Source organism: Salvelinus fontinalis, chromosome 20 (assembly GCF_029448725.1).
Source record: "Salvelinus fontinalis isolate EN_2023a chromosome 20, ASM2944872v1, whole genome shotgun sequence".
NCBI lineage: Eukaryota > Metazoa > Chordata > Actinopteri > Salmoniformes > Salmonidae > Salvelinus > Salvelinus fontinalis.
The window spans coordinates 22,591,759-22,607,452 of record NC_074684.1 but is presented as its reverse complement, the minus strand read 5'-3'; the positions used below and the strand labels follow the sequence as shown (position 1 = coordinate 22,607,452).

Here is a 15,694-nt window from a genome sequence, read left to right as displayed (position 1 = left end):
AGTACCTCATGATAAGCTGTAGACCACACTATCTACCAAGAGAGTTCTCATCTATATTATTCGTAGCCGTCTATTTACCACCACAAACCGATGCTGGCACTAAGACCGCACTCAACAAGCTGTATAAAGCCATAAGCAAACAAGAAAATGCTCATCCAGAAGCAGCACTCCTAGTGGCCAGGGACTTTAATGCAGGCCAACTTAAATCCTCTATCAAACTTAAATCCTCGAATTGCCTCGCTCAATGCAGAAGTGGTCAGATGACGCGGATGCTACGCTACAGGACTGTTTTGCTAGCACAGACTGGAATATGTTCCAGGATTCATCCAATGGCATTGAGGAGTATACGACCTCAGTCACCAGCTTCATCAAAAGGTGCATCGACGACGTCATCCCCACAGCAACCGTATTTACATATCCCAACCAGAAGCCATGGACTACAGGGAACATCCGCACCAAGCTAAAGGCTAGAGCTGCCGCTTTCAGGGAGCGGGACACTAATCCGGACGCTTATAAGAAATCCCGCTACACCGTCAGACAAACCATCACAGGCAAAGCATCAATACAGGACAAAGATTGAATCCTACTACACTGGCTCTGACACTCATCGGATGTGGCAGGGCTTGAAAACTATTACAGACTACAAAGGGAAACCCAGACGCGAGCTGCCCAGTGACGCGAGCCTAACAGATGAGCTAAATGCCTTTTATGCTCGCTTCGAGGCAAGCAACACTCAAGTATGCATGAGAGCACCAGCCGTTCCGGACGACTGTGTGATCACGCTCTCGGTAGCCGACGTGAGCAAGACCTTTTAACAGGTCAACCTTCACAAAGCCACAGGGCCAGATGGGTTACCAGGACGTATTCTCAAAGCGTGTGCGAACCAACTGGCAAGTGTCTTCACTGACATTTTCAACCTCTCCCTGACTGAGTCTGTAACACCTACATGTTTCAAGCAGACCACCATAGTCCCTGTGCCCAAGGAAGCGAAGGTAACCTGCCTAAATGATTACCGCCCCGTAGCACTCACGTCAGTAGCCACGAAGTGCTTTGAAAGGCTGGTCATGGCTCACATCAACACCATCATCCCGGAAACCCTAGACACACTCCAATTCGCATACCGCCCCAACATATCCACAAATGACGCAATCTCAATCGCACTCCACACTGCCCTTTCCCACCTGGACAAAAGGAACACCTATGTGAGAATGCTGTTCATTGACTACAGCTCAGCGTTCAACACCATAGTGTTCTCAAAGCTCATCATTAAGCTAAGGACCCTGGGACTAAACTCCTCCCTCTGCAACTAGATTATGGACTTCCTGACGGACCGCCCCCAGGTGGTAAGGGTAGGCAACAACAAATCTGCCATGCTGATCCTCAACACTGGGGCCCTTCAGGGATGCGTGCTTAGTCTCCTCAAGTACTCCCTGATCACCCACGACTGCGTGGCCAAATACGACTCCAACACCATCATTAAGTTTGCTGACGACACAATAGTGGTAAGCCTGATCACCGACAATGATGAGACAGCCTATAGGGAGGAGGTCAGAGACAACCTCACCCTCAATGTGAGCAAGACAAAGGAGCTGATGGTGAACTAAAGGAAAGGGCGTGCGAACAGGTCCCCACCAACATTGACGAGGCTGTAGTGGAGCGGGTCTTGAATTTCAAGTTCCTTGGTGTCCACAACCCCAACAAACTATCATGGTCCAATCACACCAAGACAGTCGTGAAGAGGGCACGACAACACCTTTCCTCAAATATTTCTACAGCTGTGTAACAGTATAACTTTACACCGTCCCCTCGCCCCGACACGGGCGCGAACTAGGGACCCTCTGCACACATCAACAACTGACACCCACGAAGCGTCGTTACCCATCGCTCCACAAAAGCCGCGGCCCTTGCAGAGCAAGGGGCAACACTACTTAAGTCTCAGAGCAAGTGACGTAACTGATTGAAATGCTACTAGCGCGCACCCGCTAACTAGCTAGCCATTTTACATCCGTTACACTCACCCCCCTTTCAACCTCCTCCTTTTCCGCAGCAACCAGTGATCCGGGTCAACAGCATCAATGTAACAGTACAACTTTACGTCGTCCCCTCGCCCCGACACGGGCGCGAACCAGGGACCCTCTGCACACATCAACAACGGTCGCCCACGAAGCATCGTTACCCATCGCTCCACAAAGGCCACGGCCCTTGCAGAGCAAGGGGCAACACTACTTAAGTCTCAGAGCAAGTGACGTAACTGATTGAAATGCTACTAGCGCGCACCCGCTAACTAGCTAGCCATTTCACATCCGTTACAGCTGCACCATCGAGAGCATCCTGAAACGGTTGCATCACCGCCTGGTATGGCAACTGCTCGGCATCTGACCGTAAGGCAATACAGAGGGTAGTGCGTACGGCCCAGTACATCACTTCCTACCATCCAGGAGCTTTATACTAGGCAGTGTCAGAGGAAAGCCCAAACAATTGTCAAAGACTCCAGTCACCCAAGTCATAGACTGTTCTCTCTTCTAACACACGGCAAGCGGTACTGGAGTGCCAAGTCTAGGACCAAAAGGCTCCTTAACAGCTTCTACCCCCAAGCTATAAGACTGCTGAACAATTAATCAAATTGCCACCCAGACTATCTATATTGACACGCCCCCCGTCCCTTTGTTTTTACACTGCTGCTACTCCCTGTTTATTATCTATGCATAGTCACTTTACCCCTACCTACATGTACAAAATAACTAGACTAACCTGTACCCTCGCATTATGACTCAGTACCGGTACCCCCTGTATATAGCCTCATTATTGTTATTTAACTATTTTTACTTTGGTTAATTTAGTAAATATTCTCTTAACTCTTTCTTGAACTGCATTGTTGGTTAAGGGCTTGTAAGTAAGCATTTCACGGTAAGGTCTACTACACCTGTTGTATTCGGCGCATGTGAAAATGTAATTTGATTTGAAATAACTTCAGGAAGCAGAGAAGGGAACACACTCCAATCCACATCAATGGGACTGCAGTAGAGAGTCAGCAGTTTTCAGTTCCTCGTTGTCATCACGGAGGACTTGACATGCACCAACTACACCACCACTCTTGTCAAGAGGGCGCAACAGTGTCTCTACTTCCTAAGGCGGCTGAAGAAATGTAGCATGCCACCGGGTCTCCAAATACTACCTCTACAACATCGAGAGCGTCCTGCCTGGTTTCATCACAGCCTGGTACGGGAATTGCTCAGTCCATGACCGCAAGGCCCTACAGCGGGTGATAAAGATGGCCAAGTTCATCATTGGAGCCGTGTTGCCACTCATCCAGAGCATCTACTTGCAATGGTCCTGCAGAATCATCAAGGACCCCCCAGCCATGAGCTGTTCATGTTCATGCCGTCAGGCAGACACTTACCGTTGGGTAGACACTGACTGAGGTCTGATACCAACAGGCTCAGACACAGTTTCTATCTACAAGCCATCAGACTGCTGAACACTTGAACTGGACTGACCCCCTGCACTGACTCTCCACACATATACACACACACACTCATCACAATTGCTGCTGCCAGAATCATATTTACTATTGCTAATACTGCACAATTTAAAAGTCCGATGCAGCCGTTTTTATCTCAATATCAAATAATTTCTGGGTAACAATTAAGTACCTTACTGTGATTTAAAAAAATATATATATTTATTATTAATAATAATAACAACAGTAATGGTAAAAAAAAATTGCTTCTTAGCAAAGAGCAATTTATCAAGCAAGAATTTTGCTGGGACTGTGGGAGTGGTGTAAGTGGGGAAGTGAAAATTAAAACTAGCTGTTATTGGCAGAGAGGTTTGAAACTCTCTTTTTTATTGGTGATGTCAGCAGGCAGGCTACAACTCCATCCCAGCAAAACAGCTCAAACAGCTCTTACAATAAAATCCCCATCATTTTCATAATCTCACAGTATTATTCCAACCTCTTAGAGTGGAAATATGTATAAACCCAGGAAATCACATTTTTGATTGCACTGGGCCTTTAAACACTTGTCCGCCCAATCTCCCCTTTCTTTGACACGTGTAAATATTGTTCTATAAAGTGTGCTTTCGTGTATTATTCTTATGCTTAAATGCTTATTCTATTCTACTGAGCCATTATGTTCGTATTCTTATATTTTATTAGTTCTTATTGTTGTTGCATTGTCGAGAAGGAACCTGCAAGTATGCATTTCATTGGATGGTGTTTACCATGTGCATATCACAAATAAAAAACCTTTCCCACGTCCCCACGAGTACAGATGTTATTTTTGAGCTTAGTGGTTAGGTTTAGGGTTCGAATTAGGGTTAGGGGGGCCTCCTGAGTGGCGCAGTGGTCTAAGGCACTGCATCGCAGTGCTACTTGTGCCACTAGAGACTTTGTGTTTGAGTCCAGACTCTGTTGCAGCCAGCCAGATGTCCTTGTCCCATTGCACACTAGCGCCTCCTGTGGCAGGCCAGGCGTAGTGCACACTGACACGGTTGCCAGTTGTACGTGTTTCCTCCAACACATTGGTACAGCTGGGTTAAATGGACATTGTGTCAAGAAGCAGTGTGGCTTGGTTGGGTTGGGTTTTGTTTCGGAGGATGCACGGCTCTCGACCTTCGCCTCTCCCGAGTCCGTATGGGAGTTGCAGCGATGAGACAAGACTGTAACTACCAATTGGATACCACGAAATTGGGGAGAAAAAGGGCAAAAACAAATGTGGGTTAGGTTTAGGTTTGTGTGTATGCCCTCTGTAGCCTATGCGTGGGGTTTGGTAATGTTATTTAAACATTTGCAGAACAAACAATGTTAGTATAACAAAAATATATATATTTTATACTGAACAAAAATATGTACAATATGTAAAGTGTTGGTCCGACGTTTCATGAGTTGAAACAAAAGATCCCAGAAATGTTCCATGCGCACAAAATCTTACTTCTCTCAAATTGTGTGCACAAATTTGTTTACATCCCTGTTAGTGAGCATTTCTCTTTTGCCAAGGTAATCCATCCACCTGACAGGTGTGGGATATTAAGAAGCTGAATAAACAGCATGATCATTACACCGGTGAACCTTGTGCGGGGGACAATAAAACGCACTGTACAATGTGCAGTTTTGTCACACAACACAATGCCACTGTTGTCTTAAGTTTTGAGGGAGCTTGCAATTGGCATGCTGACTGCAGGAATGTCCACCAGAGCTGTTGCCAGAGAATGTAATGTTAATTTCTCTACCATAAGCTGCCTCCAACATCGTTTTAGAGAATTTGGCAGTATGTCCAGCCGTAAGGGCTTGCTCTAAAGTTTTCTGTAGTCTAATAAAAAGTGGGGTTATGGACAGTCGAATTTTGGCATAATGACGTAGCCTAGTTTACACGGAACCCAAACCGGCTGCGCTCGTGTGCCATCATGCGCTACCGTGCATAAATGTATTTTGCCCCCCACACCAAACGCGATCACAACACGCAGGTTAAAATATCAAAACAAACTCTGAACCATTGACATTAATTTGGGTACAGGTCGAAAAGCATTAAACATGTATGGTAATTTAGCTAGTTAGCTTGCGCTTGATAGCTAACGTTAATTTGTCCTATTTAGCTAGCTTGCTGTTGCTAGCTAATTTGTCCTCGGATATAAACATTGAGTTGTTATTTTACCTGAAATGCACAAGGACCTCTACTCCGACAATTAATCCACACATAAAACGGCCAACCGAATCGTTTCTAGTCATCTCTCCTCCTTCCAGGCTTTTTCATCGTTTAACTTATATGGTGATCGCATCTAAACTTTCATTGTATTACCACGACTACCGGCAAAACAGTTTGTCTTTCAATCACCCAGTGGGTACCTGCTTCTATAAACCAATGAGGAGATTGGAGAGGCAGGACTTGCAGCGTGATCTGTGTCAGAAATAGGAAAGACTTTTATTTTAGCCCTTGGCGTCGCAGACGCTCGTTGGCGCGCGCGAGCAGTGGGGGTGCAATAATTGAATAACATGGATTTCTAAATATATTTTGCGACGCTCGCGCACGCGACTGTCCGGTCTGGTCAGCATGTTAGGCTACACTTGGTATTTATACTGCTTCCCTTGTCATACGCTCGTACGCTCGGGTGTATCTTCACTGCTTGTTTAGTCTATGAACTCATTCGATTTAAAATATCCATCATAGAAAACAATGTATCAACACATGGAAAAGTCAGCGGTGGCTTGACGGCTACTAAATTTTCTGTTAAAGGTCAGATTACAAGCCGGACAACTGGTAGCCATATCTGACTAAAAAGAGAATATGCTAGGCAACTGCACCTCTTGTTACTATTCAAGCGGCAATGTTACATACAGTACGCTATGTTCAATAACAGACTATCCGCTCACCTCAACGATGAAGACTCGATCTCTTCGGCATTATTGACACCCGAGGCGAGAGGTAAAACTTCACTATTGCTAAAATACCCGGTCAAGATTACTCCCTTGGCGTCCTGCTGGCGATTCATGTTGCGCGGCTCATGCTGCATTATTGTTGCAGTTCGCAGGTAACTTAGAATGTACACAGCTCTAGGGGTAGTAACGCTGTGTGAGAGGGGAGCTGTTTCAATGATCTCACTCACTGCCTCCCCGATAACATGGATAATCAACAGCTGCCTGAAAGCACCGCCCAGAATACCGCTGAGTCGTGTAATTTGGGTTGAGCCACTCCTATAAACCTATGAAAGATCACTTTTTTTCTTATCCCAGCCTTATATCTTATCTACTTACTTTATATGGTTCACCAGCAATTGGCCCCAGCACTAATAATATCCTACCTTGGGAATTCATTTGTCAACAGGGCACTGACCTGAAAACAGCACAATCATGTTTTACTGCTCTAATATTCCAAGTTACTGTATGTTATAGCTCATCCTTGGCCTACATTGATATTAATCATGATTCAGGGTGCATTATAATGCTATATAATGAAGTATTCCCTTTCATTTCACCTGTACTTTGTGAATTGGAATTCACCATTCTGATCCTGATATTGATCTGAGGTCCTCTGTGACTATTGCCTAGTGTTATGGATTCATGGCTTTTAAGCCTGCATTATCTTGCTCTTATAGCTGTGTTGTAATGCTGTAATAACTGCAGTACAACAGTTATTTAATTTGTGTATTTTGTGTGATTTATGTAAATGTCCATATCTCCAATTAGAATATCTTGATTAAGAAACTATGTGGGGGCTCTTGTGCGTGCCAGAAGAAAAAGCCATTATGTTACACTTACAAACTGTTGTCTTCTGTTCCAATCAATTAGTAAATATGTATTAGCCTAGCAGGCTGAATCGGAAGACCTTTCTCCTGGTGTGATAAGTTATCAGACCAGCTCCAACACGCCTCATAGGTTTGACATCTGAGCAGCTTTGGCCATTACAATAAAGGTCTCCCATAATACAGTAAGTTAGTGGGCTCTCTCTATACTGCCATCTGGTGCTCGGTTACAACATGTTCTGTGTCTGTTGGGTGCAGCAGAGGAAATCCCTTTGTTTTCGAATCACTGGTAATGATGCTCAAAAACGATCTATGTTCATTGCTGCGATAACTCCTATCAGTGGGAGTGAATAGAACAAAATGTGGGCAGTATTAATCGCAATTGAATAATTAATAGCCACTAAACTAAGCAAACTAACTTAAAATAATATCACAGTAGGTTAAATTAAGTGTTACTGTTGGTATTGAATTTTACATGGTAATGGCTGTGTATACCTCTGGTACCAGTCATCATACATGGACTGTTTGGCTAGGACTGGTCAGGCAGTTGACCTTTCGGATTACGAATTATGCCATGTATTTTGTGTTTATCATGGCTTCATAGTCATAGTCAGATTAGAAAATGGATCTGATGGTAAGTCTACTGCTAAATCTACTGCTGGTAAAGAGGTCTGTCCATTATAATGCGTTGCTCTGCTTTCTTGACATCTAAGTCAAGCAGACAGGTCCTACAGGCCCTAGTTTTGTCGCATCTGGACTACTGCCCAGTTATGTGGTCAGGTGCGGCAAAGAAGGACATAGGCAAATTGCAGTTGTTCCAGGACAGACCAGCACGTATTGCACTTTGATGTACACAGAGGACGAATGTCAATAACATGCATTTCAATCTCTCCTGGCCCATGTAGTGCTATGTACTGTATATTATGTATATTATGTATCTTATTTTTTATGTTTTGATCCCTTTTTTACCCCAGGAAGAGTATCCGCTGCCTCAGCAGCAGCTAACTGGGGATCCTAATAAGTACTACTAATACTACTATTACTCTGATCAAGTGTTTGAAATACATGTAGCATATAACAAAACCTTGTGTCAATTCACTAAACAGAAACATTTATATTCTTGGCATGTTACTTAAGACTTTAACCCTTATATAAATTTGATATTAGATGAATAACGCCCTATCTCAATCCATCTGGAAAGGTGTGGAACCTATGATCTGAGCAAAGCTCTTACCAAGGTGAAATCTACACCCGCAGGTACAAGAATGGAGTGAAACTAGTTGGTGTGGCAGGTAGCCTAGGGGTTAAGAGCATTGAGCAGGTAATCAAAAGGATGCTGGTTCAAATCCCCTAGGTGGCAAATCTGCCTGTGTCCTTAATTTGACCCTAATTGCTCATGTAAGTCACTCTGGATAAGAGTGACTGCTAAATGACTAACATATTATGGGTAGATATACTTCCTGTTGTAGCTTTTCAATTATTTTAGTTGAGTCTTTGATTTACTTCACTGTCTGGGGTGTGTCTGTGTAAATGTGGGGTCACTGGGATTACAACTGTGACTACTGTCAGTATTGCAGACTGTAATGATCAGCAGACTGACCTGTTCAAGAGGTGGATGTGCGCTTCAGTACTGAAATGACACCATTCAAAATAGTAAGGAGGAGCGACTGACTGACTGCTAATTCTAAGCATGCTTAATCCCAAGGGCTTTAACAGACAACAGATGCTCAGGCTTAATAACAATCACCACTGTGCTATCCCTAAGGTTCCTTAGTGTTTTAATTAGGTAATGTGTTATAAGACACTAATACCACTTTGTTTTAACCCTAATTGCTCCTGTAAGTCGCTCTGGATAAGAGTGTCTGCTAAATTACTAAAATGTCAATGTAATAACACTTTGTTGCAGTAATAATACAATAATAACACTTTGTTACGGTAATAGCACAGTAATAACACTGTTACAGTAATAACAGTAATAACACGTTGTTACAGTAGTATCACTTTGTTACATTAATAACACAGCAATAACACTTTGTTACATTAACACAGCAATAACACTTTGTTACATTAATAACACAGCAATAACACTTTGTTACATTAATAACACAGTAATAACACGTTGTTACAGTAGTATCACTTTGTTACATTAATAACACAGCAATAACACTTTGTTACATTAATAACACAGCAATAACACTTTGTTACATTAATAACACAGCAATAACACTTTGTTACATTAATAACACAGCAATAACACTTTGTTACATTAATAACACAGCAATAACACTTTGTTACATTAATAACACAGCAACAACACTTGTGTTTATTTCATCTCAAAAGAGTAAATGACTCATTATTTCCAATGGCATGGAGGAGGATATGAACAAGATACACAAAAACAAGAACATTGTTGGCAAGAAGTGTTTAATATTCTCAAGAATTCCTTCCAAACAACCTTTAATTGCAAAATATAATGTGTGGATTTACAGAGTACCAAAGTTGTGTAGTACAAAAAAACGGAATATAAAAAAATATTTCACCCTACATCATTTTGTAGAAGAAAAGCAAAATGTTTTTCTTAGAAATTTTGGAGCTCATCCGGATACACAAAATTATTCCTGAAAAGCTTGTATGCTACAAGTTGGCCTCCGAAAATCATCATCACCAATCCAGAACCTGTGACACAAGTGGATATAAAGGATAGACCTATTTGAATGCATCAACTATTGAATCACTTGCAAAATAAATGTAGAACGACTAATTAATGCGATGATCAAAATACTGTGTATATAACAACAAATCATGTTTTGTATTGGCTTCAAATTGATTGAAATCAAGTATGATTCCTTACCAAGGGCAATCCAATAATGTTCTGTTGACGGGAAATCAGACATAACTGGATGAAAGAAACAGACAGGATAGTAATTGAATATGACACATATTCAACCATATCAAATAAACTAATACATCAAATCAAGCTTTCTGTCAGCTTATGAAACTGTATGATCGTGATGTTCTTCTGACAAGCCTGTTTATACTAAAGTGGCCTTACAACCTTGCATAACATAACCTACTGTAGATTGAAATCTCAGCAATTCAATGATAGGATTAACATTGACATTGTTTGTTATTTTAATCTAATTCATTAGCAGATACTGAAACTGGTACTAAATCATCTACTAAAAAGTGTGACAGGTGGGAAGTAGATTCATGTGGAGTCATTGATGTGTTTGCTATTATCAAACCTGGCTTTACTGTAGAGCACAGGCAGCACCAGACAGACAGACGCCATCACACTAGCGACATTAATTGATTTTAACCAATAGAAAGAGGGACTCTTGAAGCATGGTGCTTGACACAGATTTAAATACAAAGTAGACAGCTGCATATACACAAGGCAGTGATTAGACCATATGTACATACTTGTAAAAATTGCTCTCTTGCTGCCTACCTGCTACCGTCAGACCGATGTGGATTAGTGTGACTGTGATGGCGTAGTCCCACACCCACTCCTCGACAATCCACGCAAATATCAGGCCTCCCAAAAGATAGGTCAGCTCCATGGAGATCACTGTCACTATGCAAGAAATAGAAAACTACACACCTCAGCCAACATGCTTACCAACATGAACACACAGAATTCAAGGTAGTCTATCTAAAAAAGGGATGTTGCTAACTACTGAATAACAAGAATAAAGCAGAGTCTTCGATCAACTCACCTAGGTATTTTGGACTTTGCCATGATGGCTGTGTTGTGTAGTCAAAGGGTGCTAAAAGGCTGTCAACCTCATGTACTCTGCAGAGATGATGAATAATGAGAAACTTGGGTCATAAATGGTATATTTGCTGTTAACTGTAGTTACAGTAAATGTGTGAGGTAGCACTGGAGACATATTGTGATGCTTTTTGGCAGAAACGAGAATGAGGGTTCCATGCAGACACTGTGCAATTTTTTGTGGGTAGTTTCTGTGTTCATGAGACAGGAAGTACACGTCAATCATGTACCACAACATATGACAATGAAACTATATGAAAGACAGGATATACTTCATTTGAATATTGTGGAAAATATCTATTATTTTAGACTCACCTGAGAATACCAATGCAGAGACTGACCACTATGTAGTAAACAGCATAGAAGGATATTATGCACATCAGCAAGTTCTGGAGAACAATCTGTAATACATAACATCACATCAGACTCCGTCACACAAGACCCTCAAAATGTCAGATGCTCATTCTTAATAAAACCTCAAATATAATCCATAATAATATGGATTCATTTGATCATTGCTGTTGCCACAAATCTACAAAAAAGAAAGGCCATTTAGAAAGTTTCGGACTGAAATACTTGCATAAACTGAACTCAGATAGGTACAGTCATTTCACTGAAAGGTAGTAGAATTCTATACCAAATGCTCTAACTTGAATAGTGAGCTGTGTTGACAAAACTACAGCAGCACATGACCTATGTACACAGTGCCACACTAAGTAGACACTGGTAAACATGTACACCTCCTGTAGTTCTCTACTACTACATTTCCTGTGGTATCCAAAACTGAAGTCCAAGGTCTTTACCCATGTTTCACTGACGTTGGTCTTGATCTTGACTGATGTTGGTCCATAGCGCTTCAGAGTAGACCCACAATACCCACAACACCTGCAACAGTAGTCCAACAACATGAATGGCCGCCTTTTCTTTTATCAGTGGAGACGCTAGAAGGCCGCCTACAGTAGAGCAAACACACCAGGGGATGAGGGCTGGTCTTAATGGTTAATGGGATTACACACACGCAAAAAGCTTCCTGTCTCAATCCAGGCTGGATAAAGGACGCCCCAAGGCTCAGACCACTTCTACAGCATCACCAACACACAGTGGCTAGAAATACACCTGAGTGGGGTGACAACCAACCTCTCTTCACATCACTCTGATGTCACTGCATACATATTCACTGGACGGTATTATTTTTTAGGCTATTAATGTGTGGTGTTGGCCTGTTTGGGTGTATATACTGTAACAGCTGCTGGAGCACCAGGAGGCAAGCCCGACATGACTCTGAGTAAATTAAATGTAAATAGGTCACACACTTCTCTAGAACAGTGGAATTGTCTGCTTCTCTGGCCAGTTGATCTACAGCATACTGCACAGCAAATTGGCCAGTGTTACCTAGTGTAGATTTTTCAGTGTAATTTTTCTATGGTTGATTCAGGAGTGAAGTTAACTCTGTAAGTGTTAATTTAACACTCATTGGTGTAAAATAACCAGAGTGTTGGCATTCATAACCAGAGTTGAGCTCTATTGCAGGTTGGTTTTTAGAACTGTTTGATTCAGTAACTGTGCTTTTCACGTATATTGATTGATTTATTAGTCTTATGCTACTCAAATATAAATAACGTTTTCTAAACTAATCCAATCTGTTACTTGGACTTATTACACCGGTTACTGAAATGGTTGTTACAGTTTTGATGCTTTAGGTAGTCTCATATTTTAATCTTCCCAATCCAGGCAGTCATTCTGAATACAGGTTGCAGGTGAATACAAATTCCAAATGTTGGATATTCCCAGTCTAGCTGTATTCCAATAGGAATTACAGATCACTTTGCAAGCCAGCATGAATTTCAGGTCACTGCATTAGGTTACAACTAGGCCCTCAAAATAAGGCGTTATGAAATATGTATTGTATTGTCTTAAATAATTACAGTTTAATGATAACATATTTGCTTAGGATCTCACTTGGTGAAGTCCATAGGACTGAAAATGAATGAATGCAACAACGATGTCACTGTCACTAACGAATACAGTCAATAGGAAAGGCACACTGGGAAATATGCAAATACGACTTTACACTTAGCAATGTGTTAATTTAACACTGAAAACTGTGGACTGTATAGACACTGGAACAATGTTAAATGTAACACTCTACAGTGTTGATTTAACACTGGAGAATCTGCTGTGTGTGTGCTACGACATATGATCTCTGTAAAACTGAACATATTCTTGAATGAGAGTTGAGACATTGAACAGGCTCCTGCTACACGGTTGTTAAAACCATGACAGAACTTTGAGAGAAAGCAAACAAGTCCTAAGCACTTAAATCATTATCCCAGTCATAAACCCAGTCTTCAGTATGCCTTTTGACAATAACCCTCAGCACAGCATCATTTGAGCTTCTTTTCTTTTTAGCGAATTAGTGACACTGTAACTCACTAATCACTAATGTTCTATACAGTGAGTGGATTGTGCGGTGACGCCAATAATGCATTAGAAAAGAGACAGATCACCAACACAAAGCATGTCTTCAGTTAAATACTCAGTCATATGCAAGAAAGGGCTCCCAATTAAATCTTTACCCTCATGCCATTCCAATATGCACATTCTATGATTTGAAATTGAGCTCCAAAAGTAACAAATTAAATGTACACTATGGTGATATGCAACAGCAGTAACACCCAATGCAGTATGCATTAGCCAGACATGCTCTCACAGAGCAGCCCATAATAATCTGAAGACAAAGCATGAAAGATTTTATAGAAAAAGTAGTCATACTCATGATCATACATTTTTTTATAACTGCATGCATTGGTAATGATAAGCATGATTGACTACAAATCTGCACAGATAGTTACTGTACATTTGTCTCTAGACAGCCATTACTGATGAAAGTCATACATAATGTATTCTACTCTAACGTTATGTATTCTATTATGTACTGCTACTTTTACTGGAACAACTAGATAAACTAACTAGAAGTCTAATAAAGGTATTTGAATTAAAAAGTAGGCCATGGATACAGCCTATTAGTGTTTTTCATTTTGATGTCATTACATCAAGTTGAGCCAATTTGTATATAGTAATGGAACTATAGCATGACATAAAGAAACGTTGTACACCAATATTTGCATGGTTTCTTGCACAGGACTCACAAGCACAGATTCATTTTAGTATATCAAATGCAACGAAAACGAGCTTGCTGCGTACTATAAACCTAAGCACAAAATTGAAAATGTGTTGATGGCGCACTACGTACTAGGATACAACACAATGTCGGTAGTGAAACGTTTTCTGACGTTCTTTGTGCTATTTCGCAAGTCACCCCGTTTCACTGTCGACAAGCACACTGGGTTGTATTTTTAGTAACATGGTATTCGTGCTCTTGTATTCCCATTATCGCATATTTCATTCTCCAAATATCCACAACCCATCAATAATCATTTGCTGGTGCTTTTATTTCGATGGTAACGTTATGCGACAAATAATGGTTAAATCTATAAATATTTTGTTACTCAACCAGCTAAAACTTTCGATATTGCCATCATGTGTTCTTCAGTCTAGCTGGGGCACTCACTGCAAGCACTCGCTCAGAGCCACGCTCATGCGCATTGACGGCTGCCTGGGCAATTTGTCAGTACTCGTGGGAGAATTTGGGTAAGAAACAGACAAATTAAAACAAATGTACTTTAGGATAAAACAGTTAATGCAGGAAATTATGTCTTATTGTAATTAGTGATCTATTGTGTAGTCTAATACTTTCGTGAGAGGTTCATTGCGACGGAATTTGACCAAAACTTAGCAATAAAGTACAAAACGACTGGACGTGTCATCAATAATATCAGCCAGGAAGAGGTTCAATGTAAAGCGTTAATCTATTGCGTTCTAAAATTGTAACAAAAGTTGCGTCGAAAATTACTGCAATCGATAGAAAATATGTTGCGCTACATTTCTTGTCTATTGGAGACGTATATAATAATGGTATATTGTACTCTTTCAAGAATAATGCGCTTCAGTGTAATTCCCGGTTATGGATGTGGAAAGGAGGAACTGTGCGCTTGACAAGCGATTTGGACTAAAATATTTATATCACCATTTCCTTCCAAAAAGCTGTCAAGGCAGTTAAATATAATTTTTGTTGTAGTGCAACGAGTCTGCAGGCCTGCCGGTGAGAATTATATAGAGTATATTCCAGCTCCGCCATTTTGGGAAACTGCCTTTAAAACACATTAAATAGTATCAGAGCAAAGAAAAGTGTTTAGATCTGATACAATGCATGTTGGGCGTCTTGCTAAGGGACATCACTACATACCTGTAACACTCCTAGTTGGAATACAAAGGAAATGCGAACTGGTTGCGCCCAACCGAATAATTTAATCCCACTCGTAATAAAAACTATTTGACTCAAAGAGCTCGAAATAAATATGAATAACGCTCATAACCGGTAGTGAGCATCTGATTATAAAATCTAACACACATGGAGAAGAATATGTGCACAGTCAACATGCGGAATTTTCCTTTGTAATAATATTTTTGGATCATTCAAAAAAGTATTCCCGCATAAAATGCAATTTTGACGTTTAGCAGATAGGAGTAATCCTTCAAATAGTTTGTGTTGTAAATTAAATTATATGTTTGCGTCAATTTGAAGTTACTCTCATATTGCAATTTCATAAATGACTGTCA

At 41.0% G+C, this 15,694-nt stretch overlaps 3 protein-coding genes across 4 annotated transcripts in view; 1 reads left to right on the top strand and 2 right to left on the bottom strand.

Annotated features, from left to right (window-relative positions):
* Window positions 1-6,638, bottom strand: part of LOC129817526 (rho GTPase-activating protein 18-like) — a 52,412-nt gene extending 45,774 nt beyond the window's left edge. For both annotated transcript variants that reach the window (XM_055872872.1, XM_055872871.1), the window contains exon 1: window positions 6,371-6,638. In XM_055872872.1, coding sequence (XP_055728847.1) covers window positions 6,371-6,510 — 140 coding nt within the window. In that variant the 5' untranslated portion in view covers window positions 6,511-6,638. The remainder of the gene's footprint in view (window positions 1-6,370) is intronic.
* Window positions 6,639-9,058: 2,420 nt separating this feature from the next.
* Window positions 9,059-12,080, bottom strand: tmem244 (transmembrane protein 244). Its single transcript, XM_055873528.1, has 6 exons — window positions 11,818-12,080; window positions 11,330-11,415; window positions 10,959-11,035; window positions 10,691-10,816; window positions 10,091-10,135; window positions 9,059-9,915 (listed from the first exon to the last, which is right to left on the bottom strand). Exons 1-6 carry the CDS (start codon window positions 11,920-11,922, stop codon window positions 9,818-9,820), a joined length of 537 nt encoding a protein of 178 aa, XP_055729503.1. The 5' UTR covers window positions 11,923-12,080; the 3' UTR covers window positions 9,059-9,817.
* A 2,331-nt stretch (window positions 12,081-14,411) lies between these two features.
* Window positions 14,412-15,694, top strand: part of LOC129817525 (lethal(3)malignant brain tumor-like protein 3) — a gene marked incomplete in the record, with an annotated part of 53,261 nt that continues 51,978 nt past the window's right edge. The window contains 1 exon segment of the mRNA XM_055872870.1: window positions 14,412-14,665.

Bases quoted from the DNA above. Each gene is read 5' to 3' on its own strand.
- tmem244 (XM_055873528.1), bottom strand. From the start codon at position 11,922: ATGTTGTTGGACTACTGTTGCAGGTGTTGTGGGTATTGTGGGTCTACT. The intron at 10,817-10,958 runs GTGAGTTGATCG...TTTCTTGCATAG, and splicing joins GCAAAGTCCAAAATACCTAG to TGACAGTGATCTCCATGGAG. The intron at 9,916-10,090 runs GTAAGGAATCAT...CTTGTGTCACAG, and splicing joins ACATTATTGGATTGCCCTTG to GTTCTGGATTGGTGATGATG.